The sequence below is a fragment of the Melanotaenia boesemani genome, chromosome 14 (genome assembly GCF_017639745.1).
Source record: "Melanotaenia boesemani isolate fMelBoe1 chromosome 14, fMelBoe1.pri, whole genome shotgun sequence".
In the NCBI taxonomy this organism is placed as follows: Eukaryota; Metazoa; Chordata; class Actinopteri; order Atheriniformes; family Melanotaeniidae; genus Melanotaenia; species Melanotaenia boesemani.
This window is the reverse complement of record NC_055695.1, coordinates 11510404-11531175: the sequence shown is the minus strand read 5'-3', so window position 1 is coordinate 11531175 and position 20772 is coordinate 11510404. Positions and strand designations below refer to the sequence as shown.

The 20772-nt window shown below is 38.1% G+C and overlaps 1 protein-coding gene across 2 annotated transcripts; it reads left to right on the top strand.

Annotated features, from left to right (window-relative positions):
- The first annotated feature begins 532 nt into the window (after nucleotides 1-532).
- atg4c (autophagy related 4C, cysteine peptidase) lies at nucleotides 533-9826 on the top strand. Of its 2 annotated transcripts, XM_042006802.1 has the most exons (11): nucleotides 533-728; nucleotides 837-957; nucleotides 1547-1630; nucleotides 2837-3067; nucleotides 5369-5708; nucleotides 6563-6633; nucleotides 7264-7463; nucleotides 7706-7784; nucleotides 8548-8624; nucleotides 9109-9228; nucleotides 9624-9826. In XM_042006802.1, the coding sequence occupies exons 2-11, from the start codon at nucleotides 843-845 to the stop codon at nucleotides 9786-9788; spliced, it is 1482 nt and encodes a 493-aa protein (XP_041862736.1). In that variant the 5' UTR covers nucleotides 533-728; nucleotides 837-842; the 3' UTR covers nucleotides 9789-9826. The 2 variants fall into 2 exon arrangements, with proteins under 2 accessions (XP_041862736.1, XP_041862737.1); XM_042006803.1 differs by lacking the exon at nucleotides 1547-1630.
- Nucleotides 9827-20772: the final 10946 nt, after the last annotated feature.

Genomic DNA, 20772 nt, shown 5'->3' with positions numbered 1-20772 from the left:
ATGCTTGATACCTCACATCTTAGTGTTGTCTATAGACAGATGACCTGGGACAGTCCAGTGTGACATTTTCTCCAGCTGTGCTGTCCTTCTCCTTAGCTCAAAACATGTAATTAAAAACTGCTAAATACATTTGATGTTTTCCTGACTATTTCCTTAGTAATCTTTGGCCTCACATATTTCCCATATGTTCAGTGATGAAAAATGTGCCTTCAAAGCCTGATTCTATTACTAAAATAAATACATGTAATATTTCAATGAATAAACTGAGCCTTCAGTCTGTAACAATTTGGAAAACTAAAAAACATTTTAGTGTTAGTGTTTGAAATATTTTTAGTATTTGGTTAAACCATATAGGCTTTAAACTGTATTAAACTTGTCTTGGACTACATAAATAATAAATAAATAAATAAATAAATAAATAAATAAAAGTTTTAGTAGAACCCATAACTCCGCCCGCTCGGGCTACCATAATTTACAATTCGAGCCCCGTCTCGCGTCCTGTTCTTCTTGATCTCGCAGGAAACATCGCGAGATCACATGGCATAACTGCCACACTTCCTCAAAGTGTAAACAGTGATGATTTCAGAGGTGTGTGAAGTTCTCTAGGAGGTCATGAGGAACTAATAATGTTTTAAAGTATTTCTGTGACACGATGTGTCGTTTAAAGCTGAATACAAGGCAGCATCGCCTCTTTGAGTGGAAATCAACTGAATGGAACAAGTGTTAAGGTAGCAACATGTCAACGAGTTGTAATTTCGTGTAATCCTTCAAAGAGAAGTGATACTGCTACACTCAACTAAGTAAGTACAATGTGTGTTTGTGTGTACAATGTTCAGGATTGTATGCTGAGGAGGAATGGGTTTCTTTCCTCGCTGGTCCAAATGGAGAATAAAGGGAACGATGAGGTGGAAAAACTGAAGACGAAGTTCTTGTCAGTGTGGCACAATATGAAGTACAGTAAGTAATTTACTCGAGAGTCAAACGACTCGAACTTAGCTCAACCACCGATGCATGACCTCCACTGCTTTTGCTGTCATGCATCACTGCATTGCTATTTTGACCTGTCAATACACTCACATCAAATTTTATTTAAACATAAACTAAATTACAAGGTTGGTTAATTTGATATTTTACCATTCAAAAATAGAAATCCACAGTTAGATACCGCGAGAGTACACGAGACATTAAAAATAAGATGCAATGATACAACAACATCCTGCTGTTGAGTCAGTCCTTAAAATAGTTTTTTTCCCATATTCTCCATACAATTTTGTGAGAAAACCTTGTATCTCTTTCTGTTTCTGTTCTGTTCTCTTAAATAAGAACAAAAGAAAAAACAGTGGTTATTCTTGACTTTCATGTGACAAGAGAAGGAGAAAACACTTGTAAGTGGTGTGGAAACTTGGTAGTAAGCCAGCACATTGAATGATGAATGTTATGCAGTAGGTGTGCCACTCAACTAGATAAACAGAATCTGTTAGAGCCTGGAGAGATGTTGAACCAATCAGCCAAGTTTGATGTATTGTCCGTTTGTTGTGTATCTTAGGTTGGGCTCTTAAATCAAAGACGTCGTTTAGTAGAAATTCCCCAGTGCTGCTTCTGGGGAAATGCTACCATTTTAAAGCTGAAGGTATGATGCACATGTATAAACACAAATGCTTATGGTTACATATTAACCACACAGTCACACTCTAACTGTATTAAAATTTATTCATACATAATTTTTTTTTAAATAGGTTTTATAATTGTTATCACTTTTCCCATGTCTCCTCTGGGATTTTGAGCCACTCTTCTGCAGCCATCTTTGTGTTTTTGTGGTTGGAAGATTTCCTTGCCTTCAGGCTTGTTTTAAGTTCTCTACACAGATTCTGGACTCCTGAAAAAAATATAGTTTATTAAGAGTCTGGAGGTAAACATCAGACAATGTTCAGAAAAAATTACACCCAAAAAAAGTTGAGAAGTGGCTGGAAAACATTGTCAGCATTTTGTAAGGTGTGATCTCTGACTGGGGTGATCCTGCAAGAGATCCAGAGCAATGACATGGAACCTTTCCAGCCTCAAAGATCTGATGATATTTACAGAAAAACAATTGTCCAAAATCCTATTGGAAACATAGAAAACGATTGTTTAATATAAGAGAACTGTTTATTTTTGAAGTCAAACAAAGGCTCTGCCACTGATTACCACGAAAGATTATAAAATATGGGCATGATATTCTTTTAATAAAAATGTAAATCTTGAATCTGTACATTGTGTTTTTACAAGAGCATCTGTACTGTGAAGTCTCTATGGAAAATATGATTTTTTTTTAGTCAGATGCTTTCTTACACTCAGTCCTTTAAAGCGGATCAAATGCATGATTCTCCTTATACATGTGGGTAAATGATGCTTTGTACATCAAATGCAGGATGCTTAACACTCTGCATGATGGATTGACCTCCTGGCTAGGAATAAAACTTTTATTTTTATATTTCAGAATTCTCACCACATTGGTCACATAAAATTCACCAGCGTTACTGTAGCACCTTTGATTTAGCTGTATGTTTAATTTAACCACGTGAACTAACAGTTATGATCAGTTTCTTTAGTGTTTCTATGAACACATAAGTCATTTTCTCAGTGGTTATTAAGAAAAACACTGTTGATTGAGGCTGGGAGTAAACATAACAAATATCTCGTCCTTAAAGCAGCAGAGAAGAAATGTTCTCTTGTGTGTTATTTTTTGTGTGCGCTATAGCTGTACCTAGAGATCCCTGAAGATATTAGAGAAACTAAAACACCTCGTTTGTGGGTTTGGGATCTGTAACATCATTTTCTGATGTATTGTTTTCCCCAGATGACGACAGTCTTGCTGAAGCCTGCTGTGATGCCTCTGATGAGAACTGCACCATGGCGGATGTGGAGGCTTTCCGTAGGGATTTTGCATCCCGTGTGTGGCTGACGTACAGAGAAGAATTCCCTCCTCTTCCAGGCAGCACGCTGACCTCTGACTGTGGCTGGGGCTGCATGCTGAGGGCCGGACAGATGATGCTGGCTCAGGCTCTTGTTCTGCACTTTCTGGGCAGGGGTGAGCGTAGTTTCACAACTCAGCTACAGAATGAGACAGATGGAAAGAGCAGATAAAAAAAAAGAAGAAAAAAAGACAGTTCATGTCTTCTGATTAATCTCGTCTGATTAATTTTATTTCAAATAGGGACATTCTTTTTAATAGCAGTGTATTTCAATTAAAAGGAAAGCTGGGTAATGTATGGTTGCATTTTGCTGCTTAACGTATTACTTTTTGCATATGAATGAGTAAATAAGCAGAGGTAACATCAACAATAGGTATTTGATTTAATATGTCTAAATTAATCACATTGAGTGCATAAAGGAAGATGCAGTGCATTGTTTTATAATGTGCTGCAACAGTTTTTGTGTTTTTTAAGGACAAAATAATACTTGTTTCTTGTAAGGGCTTCATAGTTTTAAATTAAATCAGATAGTTTGATCAGGTATTGAAGACATGAACATGAGTGAGTTCCTCATATCTTTGTGAGATCAGTCATCTTTGAAGTTTTGAAGTGTCCAAGACTTTATGGGTCCACATAATGAGATGACTGTCAGTTTAATGCGGCCATTTGGAAAACAGTTTCTAAAACTTGTTCTTCTCTCCAATCTAAAATATGTCACTAATGAAATATTTCTCTATAAAGAGAATAATGTCCATTTCAGGATATTTATTAACCAATTTCACTTTGATTCAAATTGAATCAAGGTCATTTTTATTAATTTCTTACACTTGATTCTAGTCTGTTTTATGGCCTGGGCAACTCCCATTCTCTCCACCCTCAGTCCCCACCCTGTTTGTAAGGGTAAAGCACTGTTAAAGTGAAATACTGAGACCATCAAACTTATAATTGAACAGAATGACACCTAATCAGTTACTAAAGCACATGAGGGTTCAGGCTTTTAAAGGCAAAAAACCTTTCATTTCAAGGTCTGAATGACTTTTTGTTCGTATTGCTCTAAGATGGAAGTGTATTAGTTTTGTGTTGTTATGCATTTGGATTAAAAATGCCTAAAATAAGCACTTTCTTCAAACCCACCATATCTTATGTTGTGGCAGCAGTGTCCTCTGAAAATGTAAGAGTTTACAAACTGTGGGGATTGACAGCTGTGGCCAAAAGGAAAAGTTGGTTGTCTACATTTCTCGCCTCCACCAGGGCACATGTCTAAATTCCTAAAATGGAGTATTTATATCCAGAAATAACTTCGTAAACTGTCATTAGCATATAGGAATGTGTTTGGTGGTGGTTTGGTGTGCAGCATGAAATGGAAAAGCTGTGTGAATGAATGGTTTGCATTTGAGTCAGGAAAAGAGCTCTATTAACGCTCTCCTCATCAGTCAATCTAAATCTTGCAAAAATTTGTTCCACATAATTTGGAATTTACAGAATTATATAGTTATAGATTTCAGATAACCAGATTACACTACCAGATCACAAAACTTATAATTATATGTTTAAAAATGGCTGTAATAATAAAAAAACAAGGATTACTGAAAATATGATCCCTTATTTTTATAAGAGCTGCTGTTGTAGGCTATGGCAAGCAAAAGCAAGAGATGTGTCTGCATTCTTGGTACAAAGCTGGTCTCATTTACAGTGCATGTTGGATTTCATCAGGACTCCCCCTTTGAGGTGTAGTTGGGGAGAAAAGGGTGTCTGGTTTGGGAACCAGGGGGTTAAAGCTCTGCTTTTTTTGTTAGCACACTCATGAGGAATGATATATCCCCTCTGGCCTGGGTTCACCCCAGGATCCCTGGGTTTTCCTCCTGGACCTTTTGCCTCTGCAACCTCACCTCAGAGATGCCAAAAAATATGGACAGATGGTTGGATGGAACTCATCTTTCCTGTTATAGGATGCACACACACCAGACTTTATTCTGTTTTGCAATGGTTGCTTGATGTGACCAGCTGTAAAAGTTGGATATGCAAAATGCTCTTTGAGATGTTTACAATATTTCACAGATTAAAAAAAAAAAAGTGTTATTCACAATTTTGTGACCGTCTCCATTTACTCAGCATAAGGTCCAATATTTTTATAGTTTAAAGCAGGGATCTCCAACTCTGGTCCTCATGAGCTACTGTCCTGCAGGTTTTAGATGTCTCCTAGTAAAACACATTTCTGCACAAGCCTGTTAATGACCCAGTGATTTGAGTCCGGTGTGTTGCATCAGGGTAGAACCCAAAACCTGCACGACAGTAGCTCACGAAGACCGGAGTTAGAAATCCCTGCTTTAAAGTCAGTGGATTGTTTTGTAATTTTAAATTCAGAAGCTGGCGACCTTTTAGAGTAACCTGACCCAGTCCTTTTTATCTCTCCACAGACTGGACCTGGTCAGAGGCTCTGACACTGCAACCTTTAGATGCAGAAACATGGACCACCACTGCGGCCAAGCGTCTCGTTGCCTCTTTGGAGGCTTCCCTGCAGGGCTCCACCAGGACTTCCAATAACAGTCCATCTCTTCCACCTCAAGTCCAGGTACTGGGATCTGCCGAGGAGGCAGATGTACATTTAAAGGAGATGTACCACCGCTCTCTGGTCTCCTGGTTTGGGGACAGCTACACTGCTCCATTGGGTCTGCATAGGCTTGTTCGTTTAGGCCTGACAATGGGAAAACAGGCAGGGGACTGGTATGGACCAGCTGTTGTGGCACACATCCTCAAGTAAGTTCAGATTTTGTTCAGTAATGATAAGCTGATAAATCAGTAATGGTTTACAATAAATTACAGCACACTTAAAACGTATGTTTCTGCAGAGGAATGGAAAGAGCGCTGTCTGTCTTATAGTAGGTCATTATGAAAAACCCCTTAGTGGAGCTTTGTGAAATGTGTTTTTTTGTATTTTTTTTTTTGTTTATTGTATTTCTCTTCAGATCCAGATCATGTGGTTTTTGGTGAGCCACTGTTTTCACTGTGATTTAAACTATGCATTAAATTATTTGCATTTAATTTAAGAGAAGTACAATAATGGAATTAATGGTTTCATGATGAAAAGGCACACTAGCAAAGCATATCTAAAAAAGAAAAAGAAATAAAATGTTCAAATGTACAGAAAAATAATTATTTGTTGCCTGAAATGAAGATATACTCAGTCAAAGAGCTTTCTTTGATCTGTTTTTTGTTTTGTTTTGCTATATTAGAAATGACTGCAGAAGTTGTGGACAAATGATGTATTTGTGTATAATGTCTACAAGCTGGACACCACACCAGCTGCCCCTTTCAGTCTTTACAGTGACATTTGTTTTTCATCAGCCTTGTGGTTATTTGTAAAGATCCTCACAAATTTCAAAATGATAGCTCATATACACTCACTATTGTAAAAATATAATTTAAATGTTGCCCCAAGCAACACCAATTAACTTAATAATAAACAATATTTTTACTGATAAGTCTCTGGTAAACTATTATAAAATGCTCTGATGTCTAATTAGAGTAATCCCCATATGCAAACTCACTTTCCTTTCTGACTTTTGTACCCTTTTCACTTCTTGTCCTTTTTCTTTCTCCCTTTCTCTTAGGAAAGCTGTTGAGGAAGGGATGGACCCTGGCTTGGCGGGTGTAACTGCCTATGTCTCCCAGGACTGTACAGGTTTGAAAGATGATCCAGCTGCTGATAAAACAGGATACTGGGCCCGGTGCCCAAACTGACTCTTTCTTTTTTCCCACTACCCCTCTGCAGCCGCAAAACTGGAGCTGCTTAGAGTGGTGACAGGAGTCTCACTGTGTCTTTTCCCCAACAAATACATCTATTCCAGATCTATAACCGCCCAATCCGACCTCCTCTTAACCTCAATATCTTAGGTGTTGATTCATGTTTGTCTTCTCAATAGCAGGAGATAGCTGTTTGTGTGAGAGACAGTACCTTGGTGTGTTGAAAGTGTGGTTTTACAGTTGCAGAAAGATGAGACTCTTGTAGCCAGTATGTTATATACAATAACCAAAACTAGCTTCTCATTATTTCTTCATGATTAGCTGAATTTTCTTGGTTGTATTTTGGAGCTATTATCTCATTCTTCTTAAAAGATGGAACAGAGATGCTTGGTTTTAATCTCAACTTATGTGACTTATAGGAAACAACTAAATCAGATTGGTATAAAGCAAATGTATAAATAAGCGTATGTTGTAACAAACATTTAAGAAAATGTGTATGAACTTTTCAAAAGGCGAAGCTGCTTCAGACGGACCTTCATCTCATCTTTGTGTTCTTGATCCTTGTTAGTCTACAGTGCTGATGTCGTCGATTGCCACAGGGCACCCAGTGCAGGGCAGGCCTCTGAGACATCAGATGCTCCTCATCTAGCGGCGACCAACCAACCAGCATCTGCACCCGTCTCGCCCGACAACCGAGCTGTTATCATTCTCATCCCTGTGAGGCTGGGAGGGGAGAGGACAAACCCTGAGTATTTTGACTTTGCAAAGGTGTGGGACACATCTATTTCAAGCAGGTTTTTTTCTTCCCTCATTTAGCTTTATAATATGTTAGAAGAAATCTAACTGGTGATCCCAAAAGGTTAAAGCAAGACGAGGCAATAATTTTTTAAGTGGAAATGAGTCATTGTGGGGCAAAAAAAAATTATTTAGAATTTCTGTTTTAATGTAATTGGAATATCTTAAGCAGGAAACAAAATGTATTTCTCTGTTGTCCCTGTGTGTTCATTAAGAGCATTCTCAGTCTGGAGTATTGCATAGGTATCATCGGAGGAAAGCCCAAACAGGCCTGCTACTTTGTGGGATTTCAAGGTTAGTGTTTGCATAATGGAAAACAGAAAGACACACACACACAGAGGTTGGAGTGGATAACAGATTATTTTTGCATAATGGAGCCTTCGTATGTGTAGAGACAAAGTAAGTTAATGTATTCATGTTTGTGTGAGGAAAACGGAGAGGAGTGGAGATGAAAGCGAGTGAAGCAAGGCTTACTTTATTCTCTCTGACCCATCAAAGCCTCACCCATTTATCACAAGTAAACCTCCCAAGTTGTGAGCTGTAATTGATTTCCATAAGAGGCATGCATTAAATTTCATCTGGAGCCCAAAGTGAGCCACTCTTCATCACCTTCAGAAGCCAGGAGGAACCTTCAGTTGTACATCTTGGCAGTCAATATTTACGCATTTACATTTTACCAATTTGAAATACAGTGGTGGAAGATGTCTAAATGACAAGCAATACATTCTCCCTGCCAGGGCGCAGCTCAGCACTGCATTTATCATATGCAAATGGTCGAATATAATTGTGTGTTTGTAAAAGTAATTCCCTCTCTCAAAAATTAAATGACAACCTCCTTTTTTTTTGTGGGTGTAAAGAATGTGCTTGTACAAACGCATCTGATTATGCAGAATTTAATCCACCCTGGTGGATATTAAAAAGCAACAACCTTCTGGGAGGCATATTTGACGTACACAAGCGACTTTGAACCACTCTGCATAGAAATTGAAGAAAAGCACATTTTTTTTGTAATAATCTGATGTTTTTGAATAACTTGTCTTCTGTTTTGTCCTTGCAGATGACAGCTTGATTTACATGGACCCTCATTACTGTCAGTCTTTTGTGGATGTCAGCACCAGCGATTTCCCTCTCCAGGTAATGTGAAATTACATAGACGAGCTGACTGCAGCCCCAGTAATGTGAATTTAATAGTTTCTGTTAGTACTTACGGGTGTGAATCTTAAAGCCTCGCTCAGCCCAATTACAGAGTCCCGATCTACTGATTTATTTGCTGCTCAGATAAGTGAAGCTGCCACTTAAGAGAAATACTGCAAATACAGGTTCTGTCACTGTGAAGCTTAATATTTCAGAACCCATACATAAAAATCAGCACTCTGCACTGTATAGCAACTTTGTTTTATGCTTTTGCATGCTGTTGCATACAATGTGACAACGCACCACAGCTGCAAATTTATAGACCCTGTGACAGCAAATAAATAGGATTTCATTCATCAGATGATGTAGAATACATCTTACTTTTTTGTTGATGCTGTCATGGTGTGTATGTATGCCCTGCAGGTATGTGGCCCCTTTCAGCTTGATGAATATGTTTAGATGTATTGTGTCTCCTTTTGTCTAGTCATATCATTGCCCCTCACCAAAGAAGATGCCTTTCAGCAAGATGGACCCAAGCTGCACCATTGGTTTCTATTCCAGAAGCGTTCAAGACTATGAGAGAATCAGGGAAGAACTATCAAAGGTGGATAAAGATGCTATGTCCCAGCTTAAAACCAACTCAACCAGTGCTATAATTTTATGAATCATTTCCTAGATATTGTTATTATTTTAACCCTACTGTAGATCCATCACTAACTGATGTGGCCTTTTTTTATTTCAGTGTTATATTAGTTGGCCAGTAGGTGGCACCATTTAGCCATGGATTTGGCTTCATTTGTGATTCGCTTCTCCACCCAGTCATTATGTTGGATAGATGATTTAAACCAATCTTCCCTCCTTAAATTTATCATGCCTCTTCCTTGAGTACTTCTGTCTTCATACTGAAGTAAATGTAATTTGGATCCAGAGTAAGACCGTTTCTTGTTACGCTGCGCATTGAAATTCAAATCAAAGATGCTTGATCTTTTGTTGTTCCAGGTGCTGCAGCCTTCACCAAAGGAGAAATACCCGGCGTTCACTTTCATGCAAGGTCACGGCAGAGATTACGCCCTGGCAGCGGGCCTGACCCCCGAGAAGCGAGAATGGCCCTTCATCCGTGATACACGAACAGTCACTACTGCTGGGGACTTTGTGCTGCTTTGACAGCCCTGTTGAAAAGTACTGTTACATATATATATATATATATATATATATATGTAACTCTAGTGCTACAGAAGTTTATAAAACTTTTCAAAATTATATAAATGCAGTTTTTACATCATGGAAAAGCTGGTCCTGGCCAAAAACTTTTCTCACTGGCAAGTTTTTGGTGGTCTGGCACTGTGAACGCAATGAATAATTTCAGGAAAGTTTTGGAAATATTTTGGTGTATCGCTGAATCTGAATACCTAATATTTTATTATACCAGCATGCAGGAGAATACTAAACAATTTTGCATCACTAATTGTATTTTTGTACACAAGATGTTAATAGAAACGTTGTGAAGATATTAGATGTTGCAGACATATATGGGTTAATAACTTTGATATGGAAATGATCATCACTATTTATATATCAGTGTTACCATTTCAGAAGCATAAGAATCTGATTATGATATAAACTTTGAAGTTTATGGATTAATAAGGGATTAATAATGTTAATATTAATTAAAAAAATAATAAAGTGAGGGGAATCATAAGCCAGATGTACAGTATTCTGACTTAAAAACAGGATGCTGGAAAAAGTGTCTGGTTTTGGAAAGGAGTAACCAAGGATATCCCTGTTTCAAACGCTCATTATTTAAGTTGATTGAAGATTTGTAGTTCACAGCTGCACAGCTTAAAAAAAGAATTCTTCGTCTTTCTTAAGCCATTTAGTGTGCATTGTTTTTGGAGGAATTTGCATAACATTTTCAATAGATCCAGACAAACATCTCTTATGGAGGATCTCTGAATTCAGTTCCAAAGACTGAGTATCGAAGTAGTAATAACATCTAAAAGCAGTGCTAAAATATTTTCTTAGGGCTGTGAAAGGGGTATGGTGAAAGCCATAAATAGTATGAGTATGAGAATTGTAAGAAAGTAAAAAAAGCACAATAATATCAGATACACTAAATTCTACACACATTTTTCTTATTCAATACTTGTACTCATTTCTTTCAGCAATAATACGTTGTCACTGTCATATGACTACGTGTGTTTTTTTAAGTACACTGAATTGTGAGTTGTGCTTTATGTTAAAGGTGACTAATTGGTTGAAAGTTAACGATATTACAGTGTCATATGCCATATCTAAAGGCAGCCTGTGTTATGAACTATCATCCAAGTTAAAACCTACAAAGATGATTAAATCAAATTCAGGGAGCTGTAATATTTCATCAGGTATAAATGTAAAAATGAATTTCCAAATCAATATTAATACTTGTATGTGTTATGTGCATTCTGTAATTTTGGCAACTTATTTAACGATTAAGACATTATTCATGCAAAACCGGATTTTTATGTTTTTTTTAATATTTGTCATGTCATGTTTCCTGCTTTGGGAGTGAAAATCTGTGGCTGTGCAATAACCAGAAATGAATTAACTAAGTGAGACTGTGCACTAGAGTCAAGCTACAAACCATATTTCAGCATTTTCCTTTATGAGATAAAAAACTCTGAAGTGTTCTGAATAATTCTAATGTTCTTTTGTACAAAGCAAAACATGCACCGCTTTTCCATTTGCATAACTTTGAAAATGTATCTGTAAAATGTTTTTAACACTGCCGAGGGTGGAAAAAAAGCAAAAGCTGAATAAAGTCAAAAGTATTTCACTTTATCAGTTTGGTTTCTTTGAGTCTACTCGAAGATTTTAAAGTGACTCTGGGAGAGTAAAAAAAAAAAAAGAAATGTTTGCTTCATTTGCACTGCTGCATACAAATCTCAGTGGTGTGTTGAAATGAATTCAATCCTTTTCTCTCCCAGTCAAATGTAGTAGATTAAAACTAATCGTACGTGCTAACCACCTCTACAGCCCATTAACCAGGAACCGGAAAAAAATGTGACCCAGTGACACTGGCAGCAATTGTGTTCCTCTGTGGAGGAAAAGAAAATATCCTTGTGTGCAAAACTCTGTTACCATGGATAATCTGTTGTGTTGTCCACTCCCCTTCCCCTAGTCTGAGCTATGCTGGTCTGTTTTCCTGTACAATACAAATTCTTATATTATGATGAGCTGCACTTTTTAAAGGAGGGGACTGTCTGTTGTGTGGGGCAGCCAGGACAAGGGTCAGGGTGGACTAACAGCGCAAGAATCCCTCATCTGTTCTTTTCTCTGGCATGGAAAAGCAACGACATAATACATAAAGGCGTCATTAAGATCGTCTGTCTGATCTGTTTTTTTGTCTTTTTTTTTTTTTTGGATTGGCCACAGGCCGTGTAGATAGAGCGAGAGCCTCAAATATGCAAAAGCAAAGGATCTGCAGAAATGGTTTTCTGTTTTGGAGCATGGATAGAAATAGGAAGGGTCGAATGAGCAGGAGGGGATGGAACATTTGGGATTTTTTGTCAGAAACATGAAAGAGCATTTGTGCTTGCGGCCACAGAGTGATCTCAGAGGGTTGTCTGTGTTCACCATGTACTTACAGGGAATGTATGAATATTTGATTAATGAGTCACAAACTCAGGGGACATGGAATATAAGTTGGCTTTACAAAGCAAGCGGATCACATACATGCACAATGCCCTACCATTTAACACAGCTGCCCAATGTGTCACTGATACTGGAGATTCCTGAAAATCTAATTTGTAGCCAAGCAAATTTCTCATCAAGAGGGATTCCATGAAAGGCCTCCCCCTGTTCCACAGATGGATGGATGGGTGGGGTAATAAAACACAGAGACACCCAATAAAGATTTTTATTTAGGCGTCATCTGCATCTTGTGCCATATAAACCCTCCATCAGATATGAAGATCAAATATGGTCTGGTTTTTATGACGTAAGATTATAACTTCCATTACAATGATCACCTGATCTTGGCATCTTGGCATAGACCTTTTGCTCTTGGAGACCCTTTGCACTTAATCCTCAAGTCAAAGAGCTGATCTAAGAGCAGCCAGATGAATATTGATCCAAGCTAAGTGTATTTGGTTGACTTTTTAACTTAAAGAAATGTGAAAGGAAGCTGTGCCTTTAGACACACAGATGCTGAAAGCAAGAAAAGCATTGTCATGAATGACTGTAATTTAAGAAGTGAATAAAAGTAAACATATTTATATAATGAGCCATCTCTTTTCCACACATGTGAAAGCAGCACTAATTCATTGTGGATATCTTTCTATGACATAATTACAAAATTAGTTTAATTTCATTTGAAAAAGATGGCTCAAACACGCCAAGTGGCATTTCAAACCGCATAGTTCATTGAAGTTCTAACCCTCTACTCCAACCAAGATCATACCATGATGAATGGTCCTGAGGATGCTTAGGAGAATTACATCTACAAAAAAGGAAAAAATGTAATATGCACAGTGTGTGTATATATGTGTGTGGCTGTGTGGGAAAAATATGATGTCTTTTTTATTTTTCATTCACAAGGAGCATGTAAATTTATATGGATGAATGTGTAGTTTACACATGTACAGCTTGTGTGTTAGACATTCTAAATCTTAGGTGTCACACTCCCTCCCTGTCTTCACACCAGGTGCAGGGGTGCAAGATTTATACCCAGTAGCCCTTGCCCACCCTTGTGGAATGCCATGCATCTTCAAACAGGTACTTCACTTTGAAATCTCATCTCGGCGTGATCTCTAGGCGGCTAAATATACCCAGCTCCTGGATCCCGCAGCCGTCGGAGCGTAAATACCGCCTGCACTGCATCAGACTGCATTCAGAGTCAAAGTCTGTCCATGCAACTGTCCACTTGTCTCCACCCGTCTCCTCCGACGCCCCCACCAGCTCCTGGAGAAGTGCTGAGGCACTGCATGCCTAACACATCTCCTCTGGGCTGAAGCCAGACAAATGTCATGTTGCTGTGATTAATCAGCACCACACAAGACAGCAGCTTTAAGAGCGTTCCACCCTGTGAACATGACCTACAGCACATAGTAGGGCAAAGGTCTATAACCTTCTTTCCCTCTTTGGTTAAAAATGTGCTCAGTGATGTATCAAGACCTGATTAGTTTCATAATCACAAGTGTTCAATTTTGCATTAAGAAAAGGGTAAAACTGTACATGTTTAAGAATATAAACTAACCAAGACAGCTGAGAACAGTTAGTATGATAGGACTAAGCTATGTTGCACAACTTTCCCAAACTACTTGAATAAATAGTACCAAGAGTATTATTGTAAAATTTAGTTCAGCTACAACACAAAAGCTGAAGTGAACAGCTTTGTAAGGTCTTGCCATCAAGAGTTTGTTGCTGTAGAACATCCTCTGACGTTTATATCAAATATTTGTAATTAATTTTAACTCAATTCATTAAGCAACTCTTCTTTTAGCCATAGTTTAAGTTATGCCTATTTTTATAATATTAATTTTATTTGGAAAAAATAAATCAGCCCAAATGTAAATTTTATAGGCTTTGCTAAAGAATTAATCCATTATCATCTTCTTCTGAAGGCTTCTAACAAAACAAATAATCCTACACATGCAATGTAACGCAGAAGTGCATTTGAAAAAATGATCTTTTTTTCCCCCCTTGCATTACTTTTACCTTCATAATGTATAAAAACTTATAAAAATAGTTTTCGTGTACTGTTATAGGAATCTTCCTCTCTTCCTGCAGAGAGGGGTTTCCTGTGGCAAAGGCCCAAAGCAAAGCTCCTCACCTGCTGTTGGCTAACCTCGCCCGGCTGTGACAACAAGAAGGGCACTGGAGTTAACATTTAGATAACGGATGTGTGTGCCGCTTTCGATTTCCATTCCTTGTGACAGAGAATCTTAAGAGCACATCAGGGGCTGTAGGTGTTGTGTGCGGGGAAGCATTTGGGGGTGGTGGTGGGAGGATTTGCTCCTGTGTTTCCTGCATCTCAGAGGTGATGTGTAGGAACGCCGAAATTCCTCATTCTGCTGTCCTCTGAGGCATGGCCAGCCCTCTGTCAGCTTTTACTAACCGGATGCATCCGAAACAGGCACCCAGGCTGAAGGCAATGGATATTGCTTGCTGTGTAGCTGTCGACTTCTTTTCTATTGCTTGCCAGCATTGAGCAGGGTAGCAAGCGTGTTATGTGTATGAGTGAATCTGAAGGGTGGGTGGAGTGTTGAGGGGGTGCAGTGGAGGTTAGGAGGTTATCAGCCTGTCTGTGTGTAAAATGTGTGTGGCGGGACATGCTATGAATTTAGGTGTGTACACCATACACACTCAACACTTTTGGCTTTACCTGATGTTTAGGATGTAACTAGTATCAGTTGCCATGCTGTGGCCGGTAAGTTTTGTCCGGTTATTATCCCCTAACATGAAAGTGTTTAATGGCATACAGTGGGTTTTTTGTGTGTGTATGAAAGACTGCAATGCAAGTTTTTTTTTTTTTAGTAGGTGCATATGTCGGTGTGTATAAGTATGCATGTGTGATTAAGGGAAATCTTCCATCCTGTAGATTTGTGTCATTGTGTGCTGCCTTGCAATCTCATCACCATCTAAAACTCCTGCAGGCCCTGTGCACCATTATCACACAGTTGCAATAAAACCCACAGTAATTAAAGGGGATCTGGCTGTAATTGCCTCAGTGAATCAACTTAATCAGCACCTGTGCTCACAGTCAACCTAATAGCGCAATCTAACCTTTTAATACCCCAGAAATTAAAATTGTAAAAAGTTATACATGTGGTAATCATTTTGTATTTTGAATTCTTGAGTGGACAATGAGTGGACCATTGTCCAAGGTAAATATTAAAGCAGTCATCTGCAGAGTGGGTTCATGAGTAGGCCTGAGTGTGAGATATTGTATAAGGCAAAATCATCAGAACTGTGATTCGGTGTGATTTCTATCAAAATTTAAATGCATGGCTTCTTACACACCATTTTTCATGGTGTGTTAGTACTCTGCTTTGAAACTCTTCAAAGAGCTCTGTATTGTGCTAATAAGATAAAAGTCCTGAGTAAACCAACTGAGGCCAGTTTGCATAAAAATTAGAAAGATAAATTGAACATTAAGAAACAAGAATAGTAATTTAATAATGATTTTATTAGTGCTTCTTCTTAGTGCACATTCTCCATGATTCTTTAAAACTGATGTTAAAAATAGCAACATTTTGAACGAAAAATCAAGTGCCTTAAGCAAAATTTGTAAAATGAAATGAATTTACTAAAATTTCATGTTTAACTTTGATGAAACTTTGTAGATCAATTTGCAAAAGAGCAAATGCAAAACTAAAAGTTTTTGGTTAAATGGTTCTGCATTCTATTTTATAGTAGCATTACATTAAAGCCTCTAAATATACAGTAATCTAGGGAAAATATTGCAGTGTATAACAAAAGTGGAAGTGTTTAATCTGTTTTACTGTGACAACACCAGATGCTGGCTCAGTGGCATTTCAAGTTTGACCCCCCTCAGTCTGCCTATGTGCTTTAGGAAGATGAATAACTAGACATATATGTGTCATTTACTGGTCTTATCCACCTAAGCTGAAATTCACATTAATGTTGGCTTTGACAGTGAGCCATATTAATCATTTAGCATTCATTAACACTTCTATGTTTTCATATACAATGAACTGTGTTGGATTCTTCAGCACCTTCTCAACACCAGCCTGAATCAGAAAAGAGTTTCTGTGCTGTGGAAAACATCCCGCCTCCAGGGCCTAAAAAATTCCAACAATCTGAACCAGTTGCCCTAACATCTCACATCATGAAAGTTCTTGAGAGACTGTTATTGGCTCTCCTCCATAAGCAGCTGAACACATTTCAGGTGCCAATTCAGTTTGCTTACCATAATGGGCTTGCAGTACTTCAGACAGCCCACTCTCATCTGGACCAGTCAGGCAGCACTTTAAAAGTCATGTTCTTTGATTTTTGTCAAGTGCTTTTAATACAATTTAGCCTGCTCAAAAGAAGCTCCATAAATTTTAAATAGATACCTCTACAACCACCTGGATTATAAACACCTGATAAAGAGACCACAGTTTGTGAGACTGAAAGGTTGTGTGTCCGAGCAATACAGCAACACAGGAGCACCACAAAGAACTGTACTCTCACAAGTCCTCTTCACAGTGTACACCTCAGCCTTCCAATACAACTCTAAATCCTGTCATCTGCAGAAATACACTGATTACTCTGCAGTTGTGGGGTGTATTAGTAATGGACAAGAAGCTGAGTACAGATAGCTGGTCAGTCAATTTTAGGAGGAGCAAGAGTAAAGAAAACTTTGCTTACATCTTGGGAAAAGAGGTGAAGGAGGAATACACATCTTTGAGTTCAGACTAGACTGCAAATTTAATACAGAGGCAACTACAAAAAGAGACAGAGCAGACTTCTTCAAGAAGCTAAGATAATTTATTGTCTACACCAAGATGTTGCATATCTTCTATAAACCTGTTGCGGAAAGAACAATCAGCTTTGAAGCCACCTGCTGGAGCAGCAGCATCAGAGCCAGAGACTTACAGAGACTGAACAAACTGATCAAGGAGGCTGGTTCTGTGCAGGGAATAGCTGTGGAGAATTGGAGCTGATTGTCCAAAACATAAAACAACACTGCACAAGCTGCTGAAAATAGTGGAATATTCCTCACATCATCTCCACCCAACACAGTGAAGAAACAATGAAGCTTGTTCAGTGAGGGACTTCTTCCACTCCAATGCAAGACAAAAAGGTGCCGGAGATCATTCCTGCTCAGTCATCACCCTCCAGAACAAGTCATTTTCTTCATCTTCTAATAACAAAAACACACAAAAAAAACAATATCCCTCTGGGATAAATAAAGTATTTTTAATTTAATAATTTTATGCTGTAGACATCACAGTAACCTTTGAAATAAGGTGCACATTTATAAGAAATTGGCTCTTGTATTTCTGGTTTTCTTCTTAGATTTAATGCACTGAGCTGCTGTGATGTCAAACAGTGGTTGGTGAACTGCTGTTTTTGAAGCTTCAAGTTTGTTGTTTGTCCATTTTCATGTTGACTTTTGTGAAGCTGAAAACTATATAGAGACAAAACCATATATGCTGTTGTTCAAAATGAACATATATTAAATCATATATTAAATAAGGTGTGATATAAATCCACTCTTAATAGAATATTATTCTAATAATGCCACACTTTTTTGTTTTATAGATTTAATCCAACATTAAATACCAGCAACACAAACATACACAAATTTTAACCCAAAGGCACTCACTCGCATACTACCACTTCTTGCTTTATCTGTCTCACTCTCACTTTACCTACCACTGTCTGCTCAGCTAAAATAGCAGGAGGTTTTCAGAAAAACATTTGCCCCAGAAAGACCAGAGACATTGAGGGTTCTTGTAAATTTTTATTAGAAAATCATTAAGTCTTTTTGGTAAAATGGACCCAACAATTAAGAGCTTTTAAAAATCCATAAATAGTGTTAATCATGAATGCTGCACATTTACTTTTTAAAATCAAAACATTCAACATCTGTTCATGAGTGTGCATTACACATCAAAACCCACACATCTAAGGAACATATTGTGTTCCTTATTGTGGTGTTGCCACACAGTATTTCTGCTCTGGAAATGAACACTTTTGCTGTGTTAATATTGTTTCATATTTATGTAAAGGTTGGACAAGACTCAGTCCAGACCAGACTGAAAACAAATTCATGCTGACATTGCATGAACCATGGAGCTCACTGACCAGACTCCATCCTCTCACCAGGCTCCATCCTTATACCAGGCTTCCTTCATCCATCCATCCATCCATCCATCCATCCATCCATCCATCCATCCATCCATCCATCCATCCATCCATCCATCCATTCATCCATCCATCCATTATAGGATGGAAAGGAAAGGAGAGTTCATGGGCGACATAGAGGGTCAGTAAGTATAACAAGTGTGTCTTGTCTCTCTGACTGCAGCCACTCTCAGCAGTGCTTCTCCAATTAAACCTATTCTACAACAATATCACTTAGGAAATTGAGCTTCAGAGTGGCATTACTACTTTATATCTAATAAATATGTATTCAAAAACACATGATAAATGACAATGTATCTGCTATGCTAAAGCTTAGGACTATTGTTTTAACAGTAACAAATGAATGTTTTAACTGTACCCCATTAAGTGGTCGTATGTGTGGATTCTCCTATTTCCAAGAGAAGCAGAGTACAATGTATCATTTTTATCATTTGCCATTAATTATGTTTCTCACTGTCATAAGAGGTTCTCTTTGTCTTGAGTCAGTATATGTTACATTGTATTTTTAGCAAAACATGAAGGGTTCATAGTATCTGTTATTCTTTTAGTCTTTATTAAACCCAACCACATGACATGCTCACAGAAATCCCCCCGAAAGCACTGTATGTATTACAATACTTAGATATTTAATCAACTTATGAAATGTCTGAGAAAATATACTCAGGATTGTCTTTCAGAAAGGAACCAGGATGGCTACCAGGATGGAGGCCTTTCCACTGAAAAAAGAACTTTGTTATTATTGATAGACATAACATTTTTATTGTAATCTGTGACATGCTTTGGGAGGTAGTAATAGATTTTCAAGGTCATTAACTACATACAAATAACTACATACTAACTACATAGAAATAAAAGGGAAGTAGAAAAGAAGGCGAAGCATAAAAGTTAAAGTACAGTGGATTTCTCATATGAAAGTGCACATTTTGTGGAAGTCAACAGTGTTAACTATTGTCCTGAGAGTTAATGTAACCAGAGGTTGACAAGTGAACACTGTGACAAAAGCTGCATTACAGTAGTGAAATGAGTCAAAACAACATTTTTTTTCTACCTTCATAGCAAAACTGCAATGTTTTCTGGTCAGACATCATATCCCCAGAACTTGGCTCATATAATTCAACCAATCTGGCTTGACCTTTGATAAATTATAGTGCCTAATGTATGGCACGGTGGAGTGCAAGGCAGGTGTGTCCAAGGCCTGGTATGAGTGCTATTGCCTGTGGTTGAATGGAGCACATATTTAATGACTCATTGTTGGTGGTATTTTTATTAAATAAGAGGCAGAAGTGTATGAAAATTGTATTCCAAAGCAATATTGATTGAAAACACACATTTTACACTATTAAATAACACAATAATAAGCACAAGAAAAAACAGAGATAGCAACACTGCTGAAATCATGAATAAATTAGCACACCCATTACTCTCACACCAGTAGCCCCACAGCCTCATTGAAATATAGGTCTTTTCAACACATATACCTAATATACTAAAAAAGAACATTTAAAATGATTCAGTGGCTTGTGTGAACACATTAATTTTCAGTACTAAAAATATATTTTTAAGCAGGTCTTGGGCCCTACTTCTTTCTTGTGTGGAATGCATAATGGATTCCTATGTAATCCATTATAGCTGCTGAAAGAGCAGGAGATAAAGAGTCTTGAGCAGCACCCACCCGGGGTTGTTCTTCGTTAAATGAAGTTTTAATAAAGAACGACGGAGAGGCTGTACAAGGTCAATTATCAGACTTTGCCGATCCTCTGGTTCTCTTCCCGGATCCCCGTGCTTAGTTAGCTATAATAGCTGTCGGTCATAGCCTACTGATCTACACGTAAAAATGTCAGACACCCAGACGAAGGCTGAACCTATCTATCCAACACCTCTGTCAGTGTGCATTTACTGTTGACTATTTTTCGTCCTGAGTGGCACATAAGGTCGCCACTGTCACACACAGGCAAATCAGGAGAGCTGGCTGTGGTCGATGTTCATTTGTCAGTGCCCTCGTTGAGGAGGATATCTCTTTATGCATCAAGAATACGTTAAAAGTCACTGGGGGCAGAGGTGGAGATATTAATTTTGCCTGTCCGGGTGTTCAGTCAGCATTGAAAGTTGAATCCCCCCACCCCCCTTCCACAATCCCTCTCAACCAGTGAGGTGGATTTAATGTACATGGTGCTTATGAATACACTTATGTATTCATTTGAGCAATAAACGCTGGGCTGAGTCCCGCACAGAAAAACAAACTGCCTAGCTTCCGGCAGCCATTTTAATTAAATGCCATGGATTGTCAAATTTA